At 37.9% G+C, this 18,643-nt stretch overlaps 1 protein-coding gene and 1 long non-coding RNA gene across 5 annotated transcripts in view; one reads left to right on the top strand and one right to left on the bottom strand.

The window, feature by feature from the left end:
• Positions 1–18,643, top strand: part of SEMA5A (semaphorin 5A) — a 368,047-nt gene that overhangs the window by 197,625 nt on the left and 151,779 nt on the right. For all 4 annotated transcript variants that reach the window (XM_036409220.2, XM_036409216.2, XM_045571872.1 and 1 more), the window contains one exon: positions 456–501. In XM_036409220.2, coding sequence (XP_036265113.1) covers positions 456–501 — 46 coding nt within the window. The remainder of the gene's footprint in view (positions 1–455; positions 502–18,643) is intronic.
• On the bottom strand, positions 108–17,381 carry LOC118702812. The gene is made up of 3 exons (XR_004982851.2): positions 17,372–17,381; positions 9,194–9,198; positions 108–243 (listed from the first exon to the last, which is right to left on the bottom strand). It is a non-coding gene; the product is annotated as an uncharacterized LOC118702812 (long non-coding RNA).

The following is an 18,643-nucleotide window of genomic DNA, read 5'->3' as shown; positions in this document are numbered from 1 at the left end:
CTTAACTTTCTCACCTATATATTTTTATTTTTTTATTTTATTGATTTTTTATAGAGAGGAAGAGAGAGGGATAGAGAGTTAGAAACATCGATGAGAGAGAAAAACATCAATCAACTGCCTCCTGCACACCTCTTACTGGGGATGTGGCCGCAACCAAGGTACATGCCCTTGACCGGAATCGAACCTGGGACCTTTCAGTCCACAGGCTGATGCTCTATCTACCGAGCGAACCCGGTTTTGGCTCTCACCTATCTTAAATGTTGGTTGTCGCATTACTGAATTCCGTTTTGAGCTCCGAGGTCCAGTGAAAACTGTGCTACATGTGTTCTTAGCAGGAGGATGCTTTGGAAGCCAATATTCATGAAGATTTTTAAAAAATTTCTTTGTTCTTTTGATTTTTATAAACTGTTGTATTTTGGACTTATTAAAAATAAAACTTTTTTTATATTTTGCAGAAACTACCTCTTCAGGTTACAGCTCGACGATTTGTCTCTGATCCAGGTAGGTGCACTTTATTTTCCTCAAGCTTGCCTTTTCCATCCCAATTAGCTCCCTGTCCGAGGGCATGAAGACAGATGTGTGTGAAGGTATTAATCAGTGCCGCGCAGGGAGGCATTGCATCCGGAGGTCAGGCCACAGGGCTCCTGGCTGCCCTGCTTCATATGAGGCACCACCTGCTTTGATTCACAGTTGCCCCTTTCTTCCGCTGTGAGCGCCTCTTCCTTTCAGGGGCACCATCTGACTGTCTCTTCTTCACATGATAGATAATTCAAATGACACTTCCTCAGTGTCTGGAGTTGCCCTGTTCTGCTTCCTTTGGAATAATCATTGGTTATGTATAATAGTTTGATGCTTTCAGCCATCATATGCTCATAAAAAAACAACCATCTTAAAAAGATCATTGTTTCCTCTTTATAATGAAATAACTATGAACATATGTGTTGAAAACTACATATAGGAAAGAATTACCGTATTTTTCGGACCATAAGACGCACTTTTTTCCCCTCAGAAGTGGGGGGAAAAAGTCCCTGCGTCTTATGGTCCAAATATAGCCTACACATATACTTTTTAAAAAAAGTTTTTTTACTTGCCCGGCTCTGTGTGGTCTCTGTGTGCTTGCCTGGCTCTAAAATGGTTCTAAATGCTGCTGTTTACTTTACAGGGTTGATTACATGTGTTTATGACTGTGATGTTGGGTTTTAATGCACATAAAATATTTTAGGACACTATTTGTTTCAGAATCTTTTTTTCTTCATTTCCCTTCTCTAAAAACTGGTGCGTCTTATGGTCCGGAGCGTGTTATGGTCCGAAAAATACGGTAGATAAGTGATGATACATAAAATCACAATTTACCTACATCTGTGTTCATGGTTTCAAGAAGGAACATGTGACTCTTACATCTGCATGGAGTATTTATTTTATTGTTAGAGCTGAACCACCAAGGCCCAGTTCCCCTCCTGTCTTTTAGACATGTCTGATGACCAGGGTCTCCTTGGAGGAAGGAGGGTTAAGCCATAGATGTCACCTTCAACAGGGCTCTAGAACTCCCTGTGGACATGCCAAGATTCTGGCTCTGTGTAATTTGGAAACGGTTCCTCAACATTTTTTAATGCAACTCTCATGTAATGGAGGTCTATGAAGTTATTGGAAAGATGTTTCTATCATTTGCTTTTCTTTGTGATGCTGGTGTTAATGGACATGCAGGAAACTTTAATTATCAGTGCTGAAATAAGCCAGCCCCACAGCAAAGCTAATATTGGTAAAACGCAAGGGCTTTGAAGGTGATAGATTTGTTGGTCTAGCTCCATGACTCCCAGCACTGGTGGGTTTCGTCATCTGTGAAATGACCACAAAACACTCCCTCCCCCATACTGTCACCGCCAAGATTAAACGAAGTAAAGCATGCACAAGAGATAAGGCACAGTGCTTTTTAAACAAATGCTAACTGATAATAAGCATTACATTATTATCCTAATTGTTTCATTGCACTGGCCAATGAATTGTCTTTCCACTGCAATTTAGTTTATAACTAGTCTTTAAATGAATGTATTGGTTGATAAAATTATAACATATTAACAATAGCTCAGAATGGTCAGCAGTTAGGGTTTTAAAGTTCTGATTTTTAAATAATCTTTTACTAGAAAATGTAGACTTTTCAGTAGATAGGAACTGCATATTATGCTCATTGTGATCCTCATGGTATAGTATATTATCTGGCATATTGTGTGTCTAAGTAGGATGTGCAGCCTGGCCAGTTTGGCTCAGTGATTGAGAATAGACCTATAAACCTAGAAGTAACTGCTGATTCCCACAGACAGGGCATGTGCTTGATTCCCAGCATGGGACATGCAGAAGGCAGCTGATCAATGATTCTCTCATCATTGATGTTTCTCTCGCTCTTTCTCTCTTAAAAAAAAAAAAAATATATATATATATATATATTTATATATATATATTTTTTAAAGTAGGATAGGCAGATATGTATGTGTACTAGCGTATTCATGGATTAGCTCTCTTGGTTTAGAGGGTCTAGAAAGAATTGATGAACACACTGAATACACACGACTTGATTTCCTAATCTCATTCTCCGCTGAAATAAACTAAGATTTTTTTTTTTTTTTTTAATCAAAGTAGCTGGTTCCAGGGCCCAGGTTATGAGAGTCTGATAAACCTGGAAGATTTTGTTGTTCTAGGAATTAAGGATGTATTCAGAGAATGAGTAGGGTGTGTCAAAAGGAACTAAGGGCCAGCTTAACAGGATTTATGGAGGAACTCTGAGGCAAGTTGATTGCTAAAATTAATAATGATGGTATCAGATTATAACAGATTGAATAAAATATGAATCCATGAATATAGCTAATAAAAAAATAAGTGAAAAAATTACCAACTGAGGCAGAAGGGGCTGCCCTTCCTTACTGTAAACTGCCAAAATGAATGCTAAAGTTAATGGGTAAGAGTTTGATGATCACCATGATATTTCTATATTCTTAAAATATTCACCTATAAAATACTTATTAATTATAAAAGGAAAACTTGTGACTTGATAGTAAAAAACCTGGTCAATCTCACCTTAACCACTTAGTTGAAGGTACCTTCGCTGTAATGGGACAAAGAGCTAGTATAAACCACCTGATTCAGTGCACTGAGAATGACACAGCAAGATTTCCATAATATTACCAAAATTTTTAACCAATTTCACTATAAGGAACCATCACACAAACTGAAACTGAGGGGAGAATTCTACAAAATGCTTGCTTCTATTTTTCAAAAATCACCACGTCATGAAAGGCTTGAAAAGAATGAAGACTTATTCCATCACAAAGGAGAAAAAATTGACCTGATAATCAAATGAAACACTTGATCCAAATTACATCTTGTAACAGAAAAAAGGATATTTGTGCTATAAAGAATACTACTGAGACAACTGCCAAAATGTTAAAGTCTTTAGATAGGATAGTAGGAATGTATTAATATTGATTTATTGATTTTGATACCTGCAATGTGGTTATATAGGAGAATGTGCTTATTCTTTGAAAAAGAAAACCTACTAAGATTAGTAGAGGGTAAAAAATATCATTTCTGCAACTTTTCTGCAATGATTTTAAAAATTACAATGTGTATGTATTATATATAATACACACATAATCGGCAGAAAGACTGATAAAACAAATGCGATTAAAAGTTAATAGGGGTATTGATTCAAAATGTATACTATGAATGAAAATAAAAAAAGTTAATAGGGGGAAATCTAAAAGTCTGGGTGAATAGTGTGTGAGAGTCTATTGCCCTTTTCTTGTATTTTTTCTTGATGTTATTTCAAAATAGATGTCAAACATTGGAAAATGCACTTGCCATTATTCCATGTATGATATGATTGTGGAGAAAGGGAAACTCCTTTTTCCATCCTTGCTTCCCATTATCCTGACTGCCTGTGGTGGGAGTCGGGTCTAGAATATTGATGGAACTGAACTGTATTGAAGTATGGAAAATCCATCAGCATCACCACCCAGACAGAGATGAGAATCTATGATACAGAGCCAAGCAAGAAGACAGGGGCTTTCTCAATGGTTGCCTTGACAACACAGCCCTGATAACAGGTGTCAGATATCACTCAATCTTAATAATATTGTTGCATATCACACAACTTTCCTTTCACATTTTTGATTGTGTATGCTTCTTGATAGCCTCCTGACTACTTACTGTGGAGAGGGATAAAGATGGAAGTTCTTCCCATCAGACTGTTTTTTTTTCTTAGATGTCTCCAATAAAGTTGTCTTGTTGATTTCTATGAATATTTTAGTTTAGTTCACATGATTATTTCCAAGGCTGAAAAGAAAGAGTAGGCACACCGATGAAGAAAGGAATGAACTGGTGTTAAAAAGAACTCTGTCCAGTAGAAATATCATGTGAGTCTCATTGCTAATTTAAGATTATCTGGTGGTGGTCACATTGAACATACAAGTATGTAGGGGAAATTATAAATTTTTAAATTTATTGATTTTTTTACAGAGAGGAAAAGAGAGAGATAGAGAGCTAGAAACGTCGATGAGAGAGAAACATGGACCAGCTGCCTCTTGCACACCCCCTACTGGGGATGTGCCCGAAACCAATGTACATGCCCCTGACCAGAATCAAAACCGGGCACAGACCTACACTCCACCATTGAGTCAAACCCGTTCCGGCAAGGAAATTATTTTTAATAGTATATTTTACTGAAATCATTATATCAAAACCATCATTTCAACATGCACCTATGACATTAGGAGAAATTGAGATATTATATCCCCTTTTTCTTTTTGTTTTATTAAGTCTTCGAACTCTGATGTGTGTTACTCTCAGAGCATATTCCTATTTGGACTATCCAACATTTGCAGGCTCAGTCTGGCTAAGTGCAACCCAGTTGTACAGTGCAATTCTAGATCATGTGTAACAGATGAGTTTATTACTTGGATGCCTTTGGTTGTGTTTTAAAAATGTTATTTTCTGCCAGGGAGCATCTGGATTGTTTTGGATATCTCAGGCTAATATTTTTCTCTTTCCTTCACTCTAAAAAAATATAGAACTTTTTCATTAAAAATGGGAAAATGAGCAAACTGAGTCCAGGAAGAACAAGCAATGGGCAATTGGAGAGCATCAGAATTGAGAATCAGTGACAGCCCCCCCCCCCCCTTTTTTTTTAATGCCAGACAAGCTTTGTTTGATCTAGTCCCTCTCTGCCCAGCATTGCAGTGTTCTTGCCTGTCCCTGTCACCTGCACCACCAAGGGACATTTTCACCTTGCCTCTATGCTGCTTAAAACGTCTCAAACTGCAGGATACTTCCCAACTTTAAGAACTTGCTCTTGTAGTCCTGAAAACATGTTGACCCCACCCTCTTCTCATTCTAGGAAAAGATGGCCCGTCTGAGTCTCACGTTAGCTGTCTCCTCTTTTGTAACCCATCTGAGTCTCTTTTGGCTGATGGCCCTTGGATGCCTTTTACGAGCTCTGAGCCCTTACTTCTGACTAGAGCCTACTGCCTCCCATTGACATTTACAATGTGTGCTTGAGGGGCATTGTGCTTCTCTGTCTCCTCAGTATTAGATTAGAGCAGGCTGCTAGGTTAGGTGACCTGACAGGTGGTAGACTCAAAACAAATGTCTGTGAAAGTTTTCATCCCTTTAAACCCATGATGTTTAGCAACATGTTCATTCTTTCTTTATCTTTTTTAACTTACCATTAGCAGAGTGTGGGTGAATTTCATATTTTTGTCCCTAAAATGAAGAGAAGGGAAGTTTTACAGCCGAGATACTAGAGCAGTGAGAAATATGTGCTGAAATAGGCACCCTAAAACACAGCTGTGCACATTCTCACCCCACAGGACAGTTAGCTATTGTAAGCTGTGCTGCTATGAGCATGGGAGTGCATATATCCTTTCTGATTCTTGGGATATATTTCTAGAAGTAGTATTACTGGATCAAATGGCAGTTCCATTTTTAATTTTTTGAGGAAACACCATACTTTTTTTTAAAAAAAATTATATATTTTAATGACTTTTTACATCGAGGAAGGGATAGGGATAGAGGGTCAGAAACATCTATGAGAGAGAAACATCGATTGGCTGCCTCCTGCACACCTCCTATTAGGGATATGCCCACAATCAAGGTACATGCCCTTGACCAGAATCGAACCTGGGATGCTTGAGTCCGCAGGCCAATGCTTTATCCACTGAGCCAAACCTGTTAGGGCAACCATACTATTTTCCACAGTAGCTGTACCAATCTGCATTCCCACCAGCAGTGAAGGAGGGTTCCTTTTTCTCTGCATCCTCTCCAGCATTTGTCATTTGTTGATTTGTTGATTTGTTGATGATAGCCATTCTGGCAGGTGTGAGATGGTACCTCATTTTTGAAAAAGGAGATAGAGGAAAACATGAACAAATGGAAGAATATACTATGTTCATGGATTGATAGAATCAACATCATTAAAATGACCATACTACCCAAAGCAATCAATAAATTCAATGCAGTCCCTATTAAAATATCAATGGCATACTTCAAAGACCTAGACAAATTCTACAAAAATTCATCTGTAATAAAAAAAGGACCCTGAATAGCTGCAGAAATCTGAGAAAGAAGAAGAATGTTGGAAGGATTACAATACCAGATATCAAGCTATACTACAAAGCCACTGTTCTCAAAACTGCCTGGTACTGGCACAAGAACAGACATATAGGCCTGTGGAACAGAACAGAGAACCCAGAAACCAACACAAGCCATTATGCTCAATTAATATTTGACAAAAGAGACAAAAGCATACAATGGATTCAAGACAGTCTCTTCAATAAAAAGTATTGGGGAAATTGGACAAATAACTTGCAAAAAAAATTAAACTAGACCACTAACTTACACCATACACTAAAATAAACTTAAAATAGATGAAGGACTTAAAAGTAAGATGGGAAACCATAAAAACCTTAGAAGAAACTATAGACACCAAAATAGCAGACATTTGTTGTAGCAATATCTTTACCAATACAGCTCCTAAGGAGAAAATAAACAAATGGGACTTTATCAAAATAAAAATCTTCTACACAGCAAAAGAAATCATCGACAAAACAAAAAAGCCAACTGCATGTGAGAACATTTTTGCCAATGTTATTTCTGATAAGGGTTTCATCTCCAAAATTTACAGGGAACACATAAAACTTAACGAAAGGAAGATAAACAATCCAATCATAAAATGGGCAATGGACCTAAATAGACACTCTTTGGAAGAGGACATACAGAGAGCCAAAAGACATATGAAAATGTGCTCAAAGTCACTAATCATCTGAGAGATGCAAATCAAAACAGTGAAGTACCATCTAAGAGTCACTTTTAATTTCAATAAATAAAACCTGATTTTCATCAACCAAGAGGAGGGAATAAAATATTAATGTGATATCATTTATGAAGGAAATTCCCTTGCAGCTGGCCTGGTGCTGAATTGGAGCCATCACATCTTGGAAACCAATCATTTTCAGGCATCCTGATAGAAGTTGTGGCAGTTTACTGTTATGTGTCTCTCCTCCTTGTCATAATAACAGCTTCAACTCTTCAGTATCACTTTTCTTCTTGCCTTGATCACAGTAGTTATTTTGCAAGAACAAAGCTTTTTGAGAAATATAAAAATGCAGCTGGTCTCCAGATTGATTCCCATTTGCCCATCTGGGATTGTACCCTGTATGGCCCCACGTATTCACTCTTGCACAGCCTCCTGAGAATACAGAGGGACGGCAGCTCATTTAACCTCGCTCTCCTCCAAAAGTTCCTCAGGGAAATAGCTCAAAATCCATTTCTATATTGTTTTGTTACTGAGAGAAAAGAAATTCACAGCCTGTTTCTCACTTACAACTGCAGGAGTAAGCAGAAAAATGGAAATCTGTGTTTCAATTTGCCACCTGCCTCTCTATGGCTTCTAAAATGAAAACTGTTAAATCTCTACCTGGTCAATATCAGTAGAGAAGTCTCTGGAAAGTTGACATAGGTGTTACCTTTGTTTCCTGTATGTTTGGGCTTGTGGAATTGAGTTTCAATTTCTAAACCAGTGTTTCTCACCTAGGAGCTATTTAACCCATTGGAAACATCTGGTTGTCACCCCATGTAGGGGAGGCTGCCACTGGCATTTAGTGGGTAGAAAACTGGGGGTGGAGGACATTGCCAAAAACCTTGTCATGTACAGGGAAGCCCCTCTGTGTTCAACTAGGAATGTCCTGGCTCTGCATGCGAGGGGTGTCAAGGTTCAAACACCCAGGTTAAAGCAATTACAACTTCAGCTTCCACATGTTTTGAAGAAGCAACTCTTCCAGTTGGTGGTGTTACTGTTATTTGATTAAATTTATAAGATTCGTTTTGGGTTTAAAAAATTTTCCCCTTTAGATTTCTTCATATATTTAACCAAACACATGTATGAATCCTTAGTGGCCATTTCTAAAGAAGCTGCTGGAAGCCTTGAGTTTAAATTGATTTCTTTTATTAATATGAAATTAAATTTAAAACAAATTGAATCAATTTATAATACCAATACTCTCTCTAATAGGTCAGAACAATATGAAATAACTCCCCTCTGTTGCAATTCATCTGTATAGTTTCAAGAATGATGTATTAATGAATAATTTAGAATAAGGATTCAAATGAGATAATCACATTAATTTATTTTTAAAATCAAGCTTTATATTCATATTGAACAAGAGGAGACTTGACTCCCCTGTAGTCCTCAAAAACCATGATTCTAATTTTTATTTAATTTCTACTTTATTTATTAAATATATTCTTAAAATTATAGTGTAGAAGTAGAAGGAATCTTAGAGATAATCTTTTTAAAAAATATATATTTTATTGATTTTTTACAGAGAGGAAGGGAGAGAGATAGAGAGCCAGAAACGTCGATGAGAGAGAAACGTCACCCAGCTGCCTCTCGCAACACCGGGGATGCGCCAACCAATGTACATGCCCTTGACCAGAATCGAACCTGGGACCCCTCAGTCCGCAGACTGACGCTCTACCACTGAGCCAAACCGGCTTCGGCAGAGATAATCTTTATTAAAACCTTTGAGGGGTCTGCAAATGAGAGCCTGCATCTCAATTAATTTTTACTGGAATATAGCCACTCTTTTCTTTGTATATCGCCCACTGGATATCATCATAGTTAAAGTTTATTGGAACATAGACAGACCATTCCTTTCTATGTTGTCTGTGGCTGCTACATTAGTGGGGCTGACCGGTTGTAACAGAGACTGTGACCCACACAGCCTAAAATATCTACTATTTGACCCTTTAAGGAGAAGTTTGTCACCTGTTACGGTACTTAGTACAGTGTACGTTTTCAATGAGTGTTTCCTGAATGGACGAGTGAACTCAATATAATGCAGTGTAACTCTGATTTTGCTTTTTTTTTAGACAGTGTTATGTCAATGTGTTCATTTAGACTCCTTGTGCAATAATTTCATGGACTTCTTCTAGAGTGTAACCCATAGGTTGGGAACCTGAGAGAGTGTAATATTTCGCCCCAGATTCTTGTCTCTTATATCTGCCAAAAGCTGTTTTACCTACCCATTTATTCAGTCATATTTCCCTTCCTTTTCTCATAACTTCCTGGAGGAATTGAAGTTACTCATGTACATTTTATATAGACTAAGATTTTATTAATTTCAGAGAGTTTTTGTCAAGTTGAATTAACTGCTGATAACAGAACCTTGCACTGTCAGTGGCTAAACACACATGCAGGAACCTTAGTCCTCACGTGTGTGACAGTCCCGTGTACTGGGTCAGGGTGCTTTCCATGCTGTCATCAAGGGCCCAGGATGGTCTTTATTGTTCTCCATCTTCAGCCCACATTTCTATGGGCAGCATGGAGGAAAGTGTGGAGGACCATGCCAAGGAGATCTATATTGGCCATGCCAGGAAGTGGCACACCTCACTTTTGCCCAAATTTCAGTTGACCATAACTTAGTCACATGGCCTTAGCCAAGGCAAATGGGGCTGGGAAGTGTAGTTCATCTGTGTACCCAGGCGTAAAACTCTGCCAGTTAGGTAATGGCAAGCATGAGCATTTTGTCCTAGACAGCACTGGGAAAAACAAGACTTACCCCCCGAGGGATGCACGTAGCTGTTCCCTGTTCTCTCCCAGGCTCCCCACACCCAGCCATCCCAGCCATTCTAATTTCCTGCTACACACAAATAGATTTATTTATGCTTCTAACATTTCTGTAAATAACAAAGTGGGGATACTTTGAACAAACCACTTAACCTCTTTAGACCTCAATTTTCTCCATGATGCTTTTTGGAGAAGGAGAATCAGGAATTATCCCTGAGGTTCCTTTCAGCATTAAAATCTTAATGTGCACCATCCTTCCACTTACTCTTTCTTCTGTCGTTGCTTAAATGCTCCTGTATTTCTTCTTTAAGGGAAACTTACCCTATAATTGGAAACTTGGCTGTATGCTTATTTGATGTAACTTTAATGACCTAATTTGTCATAAAATAATGATGACTCAACAATAGTAATAGCAGACAGCATTTCCAGTGCCCTTTTTCTGTATTCAGCTATTCTCATGCATCATCTCATTCTTGTTTTCTCAGCAGCACTAAGGGATAGGTATTATTTCCAATATTTTATAGAAGAGGAGTTGATTTATCCAAGATCCCAGAGCTGATATATTGAAAAGCTAGGCTTTGCACCTGTGTATGTTGGGTTCATGCGAAAGGCTCTAATCTCTACCCAATATGCTCCTTTATTATACTCATCTGTATTGACCACCACATGGCCAATGGTTGATGACTGGCTCTTGGTGACTAGAATTGTTAATTCATAACATAATACAATATCTGGGTTTTAGGTCAAGGTTTCCGCAAGTCTGAAATGGGGATCCCTGTGTTTGTGTTTTGTTGAGAGCACATTCTCAGGGAGTGTGGAATGGTGGGTACAGCAGAGAAAGGAAAGAAGCAAGGGTTTGCTCTCATTTGGAGTCCAGCATCTGCCTAATGCCGAGGGCACTCTGGAGTGTGACTAGAATCTCATTTGATTACCTTTAGGCAAGGGGATCATATATACCCAATTTTTCCTTGATATAGTCTTCCTTGGAAAAGCTAAAGATTTTTGAATTTGGAGGATATGGTGACATAATCTCTTGACCAGCTAAGAGCAATTCTCCAGAGAAGGGCAGAGCCTTGAGCCAGTATCACCCAGCAATGGTAGCAACCAGAGGAAGGTGCATCATTCTGTAAGGAGAGTTGAGGAGAGCACCAGAGCACCATTATTATGTGCATGACTAATATTTTACATAGGCTTGTCCTGATGTTCTAGATCCTGACTATTCCCAAGCACTGAATAAGTGAAACATTTTTATGTCTTTGGGGAGAAAAAAAGTAATACATGTTTGATTATTGAATATATTCTGTTGTGCTGTACTTAGTTTTTAATACTTCTACATATCCATATCTGAATTTATGCTTCACTTGTAGCCTCAAAAACTAAATTGAAGATGCATGAATATTTTTCTTAGTCATGTGTATCATTTGGTTTCATGACACCAGATCAGGAAATTTCTGTAAGATAATAGCAAACACTGTCTGACAATCATAGGCTGCTAGATAAATGGAGGGGTCGATTTCATTTATCTCAAAAGCATTTCTCCTTCTATTTCAGAAGTGGCCCCAGAACCTGACATAACTGTTGAATGATGGGCATGCTTAGAATTCTCAGCCCTGTTTTCCTTTTCTTTATTTGTGCACCTTATCCATAATGCTGACACTGATAGATATACCAATGTACCAGGAAAATCCTCTGTTTCAAATATAAGTAATGGTTTTCTTGTTTGGTGAGATTATGTATTCTGGGGGCTTGAGTCTCCTAATTAGCTAGGGACCAAGTGAAAATGAATGGCAAGGGAGAAATACAAATGAAAAAATGTGAGTCACATTGGCCTACCATTCTCTAGAATGAATTAACTAAAATTCTTTATTTGATGATTCTTTAACATATAAATCATTTGTCTTCCTGAATTTATTCACTAACTGTGATGGAGTTGGGTAGAATAACCGTGGGTACCACCGTGATGGGTACTTCCCTTGTTTAATATATGCCTTTCAAACTCTCCTTTTGCTATTCTCTTGTAGCTAACCTAGAGTTTATATATTATTCCTTCTTCATTATGTCACAGCCTTTAATTTGTTTACATTAGTTCTACTGGTCTTGGACTAGCCTCTTGAAAATAATAAGATGCTATCTCTGTTATGATTTTATATGGATTGACTGAACAGTGAAATTCTTGAAGTGTTCATTTTCAATTTTTGGGGATACGCAATTATTTTTTCCATGTTCTCTAGAAAGTACACAGGCAAGTTGTCTACTATGTTTACTATTAGAAGTAGTCTATTTAGCAAGAAAATAAGCATAACTAGGTATGAAATTGTGTTAATAATTGCATTCCAAAGACCACTCAAAGTCTTTTGCTGTAAAAATTTAAATTCTTTGAATAAAGGAACAATGAAATCAAAAGTAGTCTTAAAGTATAGCCATTAGTTTCTGGTTCAAGAGGGTGAAGAGAATTCATATACGAATTCTACGTATATAAAAAACATAGCATTTAAATGACAATGTCATATAAAAAGAAAAACATGAGTACTAGAAATGGAATCTTATATATACCCTCATTTGAACACTTTTTTTTAAGGATAGAAAACATCCTTTATTTGAACATTTGAGACAATAGAAGAACAGGAGAAACATACAATCCAAAACCTGGTGTTAGCAGCCAGATAACAAGCAAAATTAATTACTTCAGCTGAAAGGGGAATATTTTAATGAATATAGTATGACATTAAATAAATTTAAAATATCCAGTGAAATTTCAGAATATATTGTAGGTTTTCTGTAAAAAAGTAAAAAAAAATTTTTTAAAAAGGAATATTGAACACACACACTCCCGATTACCTCAGCTTTTTCCTGACACATTTTGAGGACAGAAGGAGAATTTTAAATGTCATAAGCCCACAAGAACAAGTGAAATGGGAGAGAAGATAAAACTGCTTTGGGTTTAGCTAGAGGCTGAGCCTCCAGTGATGGCTGCTGCTCAGAGAAAGAGAAACAAGCTGATATTTTGGCAGTCATACAAAGGTCTAGTCACAAATTAAAGATTGAATGGGCTTCAAACATATGGGTAGTCTTCTCCATGAAGATGTTTTCTAAACTGATGGTGAAAAGGTCATGGAGCTAAAGAGCTAAGCTAGTACAGAGGACTGAGGAGCAAAATACTTACCAGGTTCCTGATTGAAGTACTACACGGCATGTCCTAGAAGCAGAGATGGAACAGAAGTGTATTCAACTCCAGACTGCACCTCAGCCCGGACTCAGCTCAGTTCCTGCTTTCACTCCTCCCAGTCACCTCCAAATTGTGTAGACATTCAGAGATAAATGCCAAAACTGACCAAAGAGTTGAAAGTTCTTACTTTGAACAAACAAAATATATGCCATACATAGAAGGCTTACTTTAGTTTTCTGTATGAAGTCCTATAGATTTCTTTATAAATTAAGGACATGTATAATTTAAAAAAACAATATAAAAGTGATATTATATCTACAACGCACGTGAAGGATGCCATGGAAAAGAAATAACAGGAACAATTCATGGAAATAAAAATATGAAGCTATATATATATATATATATATATATATATATATATATATATATATGTGGTTCATCAAAGATTATGCAAAAATAAATTAGGAGTTTTAAATAATGCTTTTACGAAGGAAATTTTTTTTCAACTTATAAGGTTAACAACTAGAAAGTGGTTAATTATATAAAGATTAACATGATCAAAAATAGAAGTAGAAATTCTACATGATAAGGAATAATCATACAAGAAAATGGTGCTCCAAATATAAAACAAACTTGGGATAATTTTAAGTACAAGAAAGCAAAAGCATCAAATTTGGATGGAACATAAGGACTTTAATATGTTCATGATAAAATTATGTTTCTCCCTAACAAGTGATTTGTCTCTTATGAATGGGATATTTTGCTGGATTAATACTCATCTTCTCCCTTCTGTGAGTCATGTTAGTGTAGTCATGAGCAAGTGTAGATTTTACCATTTGTTCCTTTTCAAAATATTATGTAAATGATTTAATAATCTTTTTAAAGTAATTGTTAAGGATTATTTTTAATTTGTTTCTTATCATTCTTCTCGAATAGCTGATCTAAGTTTTGCTACCTGGAAATGTAACCTTTAATTCTACATATTTATGCTTGACTTGTAGCCTTATAAAGAAACATGTAGTTAAAAATTAAACAACAACATTAATGACCTTATGTTCAATTCTTTAAAAAAATTTTTAGTGATAACTTTTAGGTAACTTTTAAGGTTTCATATGTCTGAAGAAAAAATATGAATTTCAAGTAGTCCTTCAACTTGACCTTAAGTTCTCTTTCTTTTTTTTTTTTTTATATAATTAAGTTAAATCTAGTATTTGAAGTAAGTAACTTTGCCAGTGGTCATCTCTATGTGATGGGTGGTATGGATTTTCCTTTTTATTATAGTTTCCTAAATTATCTGCATTATTTTTAGTGTCAGCAAAGCAAATCAATTTAAATAGATTTATGAAGGATGAAAAGGACCAAATTTTAAAACCTGGTTTTAAAACTTCTTGCCATGTAATAATTACAGTTTGTTGAGGAGGTCCCTCTCTCCTCACTTGGGGCTAATAGGAGTTAGGGAAGAAATGCTGAAAGAATAGATACATATCTTCTTTTTCACCATTGACCCCGTTCCCTGCTAGACTAGCATTTGAACTTCAGACTTCTCAAATTTAGAGCATCAGCTTCTGTGTGAATGCCTAAAGCACTGGTTTGTCTGAATGTGGTGTTGATGCCTCTGATATGGGACCCATCTTGACAATCATGGCAGATCTGCTCTGTGAGTCAACCATGGGTTAGCCAAGTTCCCAAGCACAAGTGGACATGACAATGAGAATGAGCATGAAATAAAACACTCTTTTCCCTCACTATCAGTTTCTGAGTTCCACCATGAGGATAATGCAGGTATGAGATTCAGTTTGGCTTATGCGACCTTTCTAATGTGTACTGACTTCATTGTACCTAGACAATCAACGGCTCTCCTTTAGCCTGTAAGGGGCTTCGTCACTGTCTTGCTTGTTTACTGTCTTTCTAGGACTGCCAGGACTCAATTTCTCTGTGATTCTGGAGGAAATGCCAGTGGCATTGTGTAGTAGATTGAAATTAGCAGCCCCTATCCCCCAAATGATATCTATGAATGTCACCTTATATGATGAAATTAAGACTCTTGAGATGGGAGGTTATCTTTGATGATTTGGGTGAGCCCCAAATGAAGTCACAAATGTCATCACAAGATGGAGACCAAGGGAGTCTTGACATGCACATACACAGGATAAAATCATGTGAAAATGGATCAGGTAAACTCGTCTTGAAGATTGGGTTGATGTATCCACAAACCAAGGAATACAGAAGCCACCATCAACTGGAAGAAATAAGGAAGAATTCTCCCTTGGAGCCTAGGGAGGGAGTGTGTCTTTGCTGACACCTTGATTTTATTCCAAGGATTTTGATTTCTGAATGCTGGCTTCCAGAACTATGAGCGGATAAGATTATCTTGATTTAAGTCATCAAATTTATGATAGTTTTATTAAAGCAGCTTCAGGAAACTAACACAGATAACATTTATTTCTTGTATTTTTAGGCAGGCCAGTGACTGAGGAAGCCTAATTATAGTATCTCATCCAAGGGTATCTCCTTAGTAGCTTTTATTTATTTATTTATTTATTTATTTATTTATTTATTTTTTAAATATATTTTATTGATTTTTTTATAGAGAGGAAGAGAGAGGAATAGAAAGTTAGAAATGTCGATGAGAGAGAAACATCGACCAGCTGCCTCTTGCACGCCCCCTACTGGGGATGTGCCCACAACCAATGTATATGCCCCTGACCGGAATCGAACCTGGGACCTTTCAGTCCGCAGACCTATGCTCTACCACTGAGCCAAACCGGTTTCGGCTCCTTAGTAGCTTTTAAGGACTTAGAAATATGCACTGAGAGACACAGGGCTCAGCTCTTTTCTTTTCAATTTTGAACCCAAAGGATGAAGTGAATTGTAGGCTACTTGTAGCTATCTTGGTCCATGTGAAAATTTGCTCAAGAATAAGACCCTACAGAGGCCTTATTCAGCAAAAGCTGATCATTTTAAATAGATTCATGAAGAAGAAAAAAAGGGCCAAATTTTAAAATCTGGTTTTAAAACTCCTTGCTATATATTAGTTAGAATCAACACTCTTGCATTTTTATAGCATACTTTGAATCCCTGGGCTAGTCTGTGCCTTTTTCCTCATGTTTTTTCCAGTTACTAAATATTTTAAAACTTTTCTTTTTGGCTTAAACTAGTTGGAGTTGAGTTTTTATCACTTGTCACGAAGACAGTCCTAAGGGCTTGGTTAAAATGATTGTACTTCTGTCTGGTGCTCACATTTAAAACTTTCAAAACACATCTGAATGCCAGTGTACACTCATTTTGAGACTCCTGATACTTAGGGATTTTGCTGCCTGAAGTTTGTCTACCCTCTGAGAAGAAGGGTTTATCTTCGGAGTGCTGAGTCTGATGCATGTACCAAGTGTGTTTTTCTTCCATTTAAAATAAATGTTACCATTGCTTAAGGGAGTCGTTTTAGATCAGAAGAAGCATACTTGGCTTATAAATACAGATCTCAAAACACTCATTTGGAAGTCTCATTTAAACCAGGCAGTCCTTTCCATTACAAAGGACAAAAGTTAAGTCTGAACATATTATCCTTTGGGTAATGTGTGGTTTCCTAGGGCTGCTATAACAACCGCAAATTTAGTGGCTTAAAACAACAGACTTTTATTCTCTCACATTCTGGATTCCAGTGTCTGAAACTGAGGTGTCCGCCAAGTCAGCAGCTCTAGAAGGGTCTTTCCTCATTCTCCAGCTCCTGGTGTTTCCGGGAAATGGTGCGGTGGTCAGTACATAACTCCAGTGTCTGCCTCTCACCTCCCCTGTGCCTCAGAGGGTCTCAAATCTCCCTTGCCTTTCTAGGGACTCTTGTCAGTGAATTTAGGCCCAACTAGGTAACCTAGAATGATCTCACCTTGAGAATCTCAATTGGATTTGAAAAGATCTGTTCTCCAAATAAGGTCATGTTCACTTCTGGAGAGATACATGTTTTGGCAGGCCAGCGTTCAACACAGTGCGGGTAATGTTCAAGGTTCTCTACAGAAGCAAACTTTCTTGAGCTCATGTATTTTCACTTTGCCATGAGGCTTTTCTTGATGTTGCAGCTGCATGATTTTTTAAATGACAACTTTTCCTCTATCTTAGGGATCTTAACCTCAGCACTGGTGACAGCCAGGTCGGATCATTCTTTGTTCTGGTAGCTGTCTTGGCTTTGTGGGATGTAGGACAGAGGCAGCAGCACCAACATCTACTCACTAGATGCCAGTAGCATCTCGACCTTCAGTGGAGACATCACAAACATCTCCAGATCTTGCCAAATGTCCCCTGACGGGCACAAACCTCCCCCAGTTGGGAAACAGAACTCTGTCTCTATGCCACGCTATCATGGTGATAAATGCTTTCTGACAGAAAGACTGAGAGCTAAGAGACCGGGGAAGGAGAGGGCACACGGAGGAATGTAAATTCTGCCTTTCCCATTCCTGAGGTGGGGCGAGTGGATTTTCAATGGACTGTGGTGCAAGGAAGGAGTTGGAATCTGCCTACTTGCCCCCTAAGATATGGGAGTGCCCATATCTTAGATGGAGGAGGGAGGTTTTTGACTTAATGCCAGTCCCAGTGATAACCTGGAACATGACTCCCTGAGGGACCACATGGGTGATCACTGCTGGCTGGCCCTCTACCCCACCAGAAGCTCCATAGTCTTGGACCTGGGGAATGCCATAGGAGGGAGAAGGGGGTGGGACTGCAGTTTCTTCCTGGTCGTATTTGGAGGTTGATTCAGTATTGTAATAGTGCTTTAAGGTGACAGTACTAGGAACTTCAGATTCTTCTGTGGGCCCCTAGAGTAAGCATGTTAAACTCGTGGCCCTTGGGCCACATGTCTCATTTATTTGGCCCATGTTAGCCTCTGAGTCTGACATGCTTGCCCTAGAGGGATCCTGTTGTGTTTCAGCTGCAGCAGATATCCATGTCCAGTCCCATAAGGGAAATAGGAAGCATGAAATGCTGTTCCTGTTTGTACAATTCACAGTAATGCTGCCAAATTTTTCTTCTAAATATTCTTTGGCATTTTGTAGTTTCAGTTAGGACAGAGAAGAGGTGCTACACATTATGGTCTCCTCCTCTGATACCTGTTCAAATGGCAGGTGTCTAGAAATGATAAAACTCTGTCCAGGGCTCTGTTAGAGTTGGATGCTTAGAGTTGGCCTCTGAGATTGACCCTGGGCCACTGGTGGACTCTCCTGTCCAGCTCCCTTCCCCCCACTCCTCTCCCTCCCCACACCTAACTAGGTGCCCAATCCATATAAGAAGCTGGCGAAAATGAACATAGATTTCTTTTTGTAATTATAGAAAAACAAGTAGCTGAGTTAACCTTGAATAGAGAAGTTATAAAATGT

Source organism: Pipistrellus kuhlii, unplaced genomic scaffold (assembly GCF_014108245.1).
Source record: "Pipistrellus kuhlii isolate mPipKuh1 unplaced genomic scaffold, mPipKuh1.p scaffold_m20_p_4, whole genome shotgun sequence".
In the NCBI taxonomy this organism is placed as follows: domain Eukaryota; kingdom Metazoa; phylum Chordata; class Mammalia; order Chiroptera; family Vespertilionidae; genus Pipistrellus; species Pipistrellus kuhlii.
Note: the sequence above shows the minus strand (reverse complement) of the source record. Positions and strands in the feature narration are given on the sequence as shown.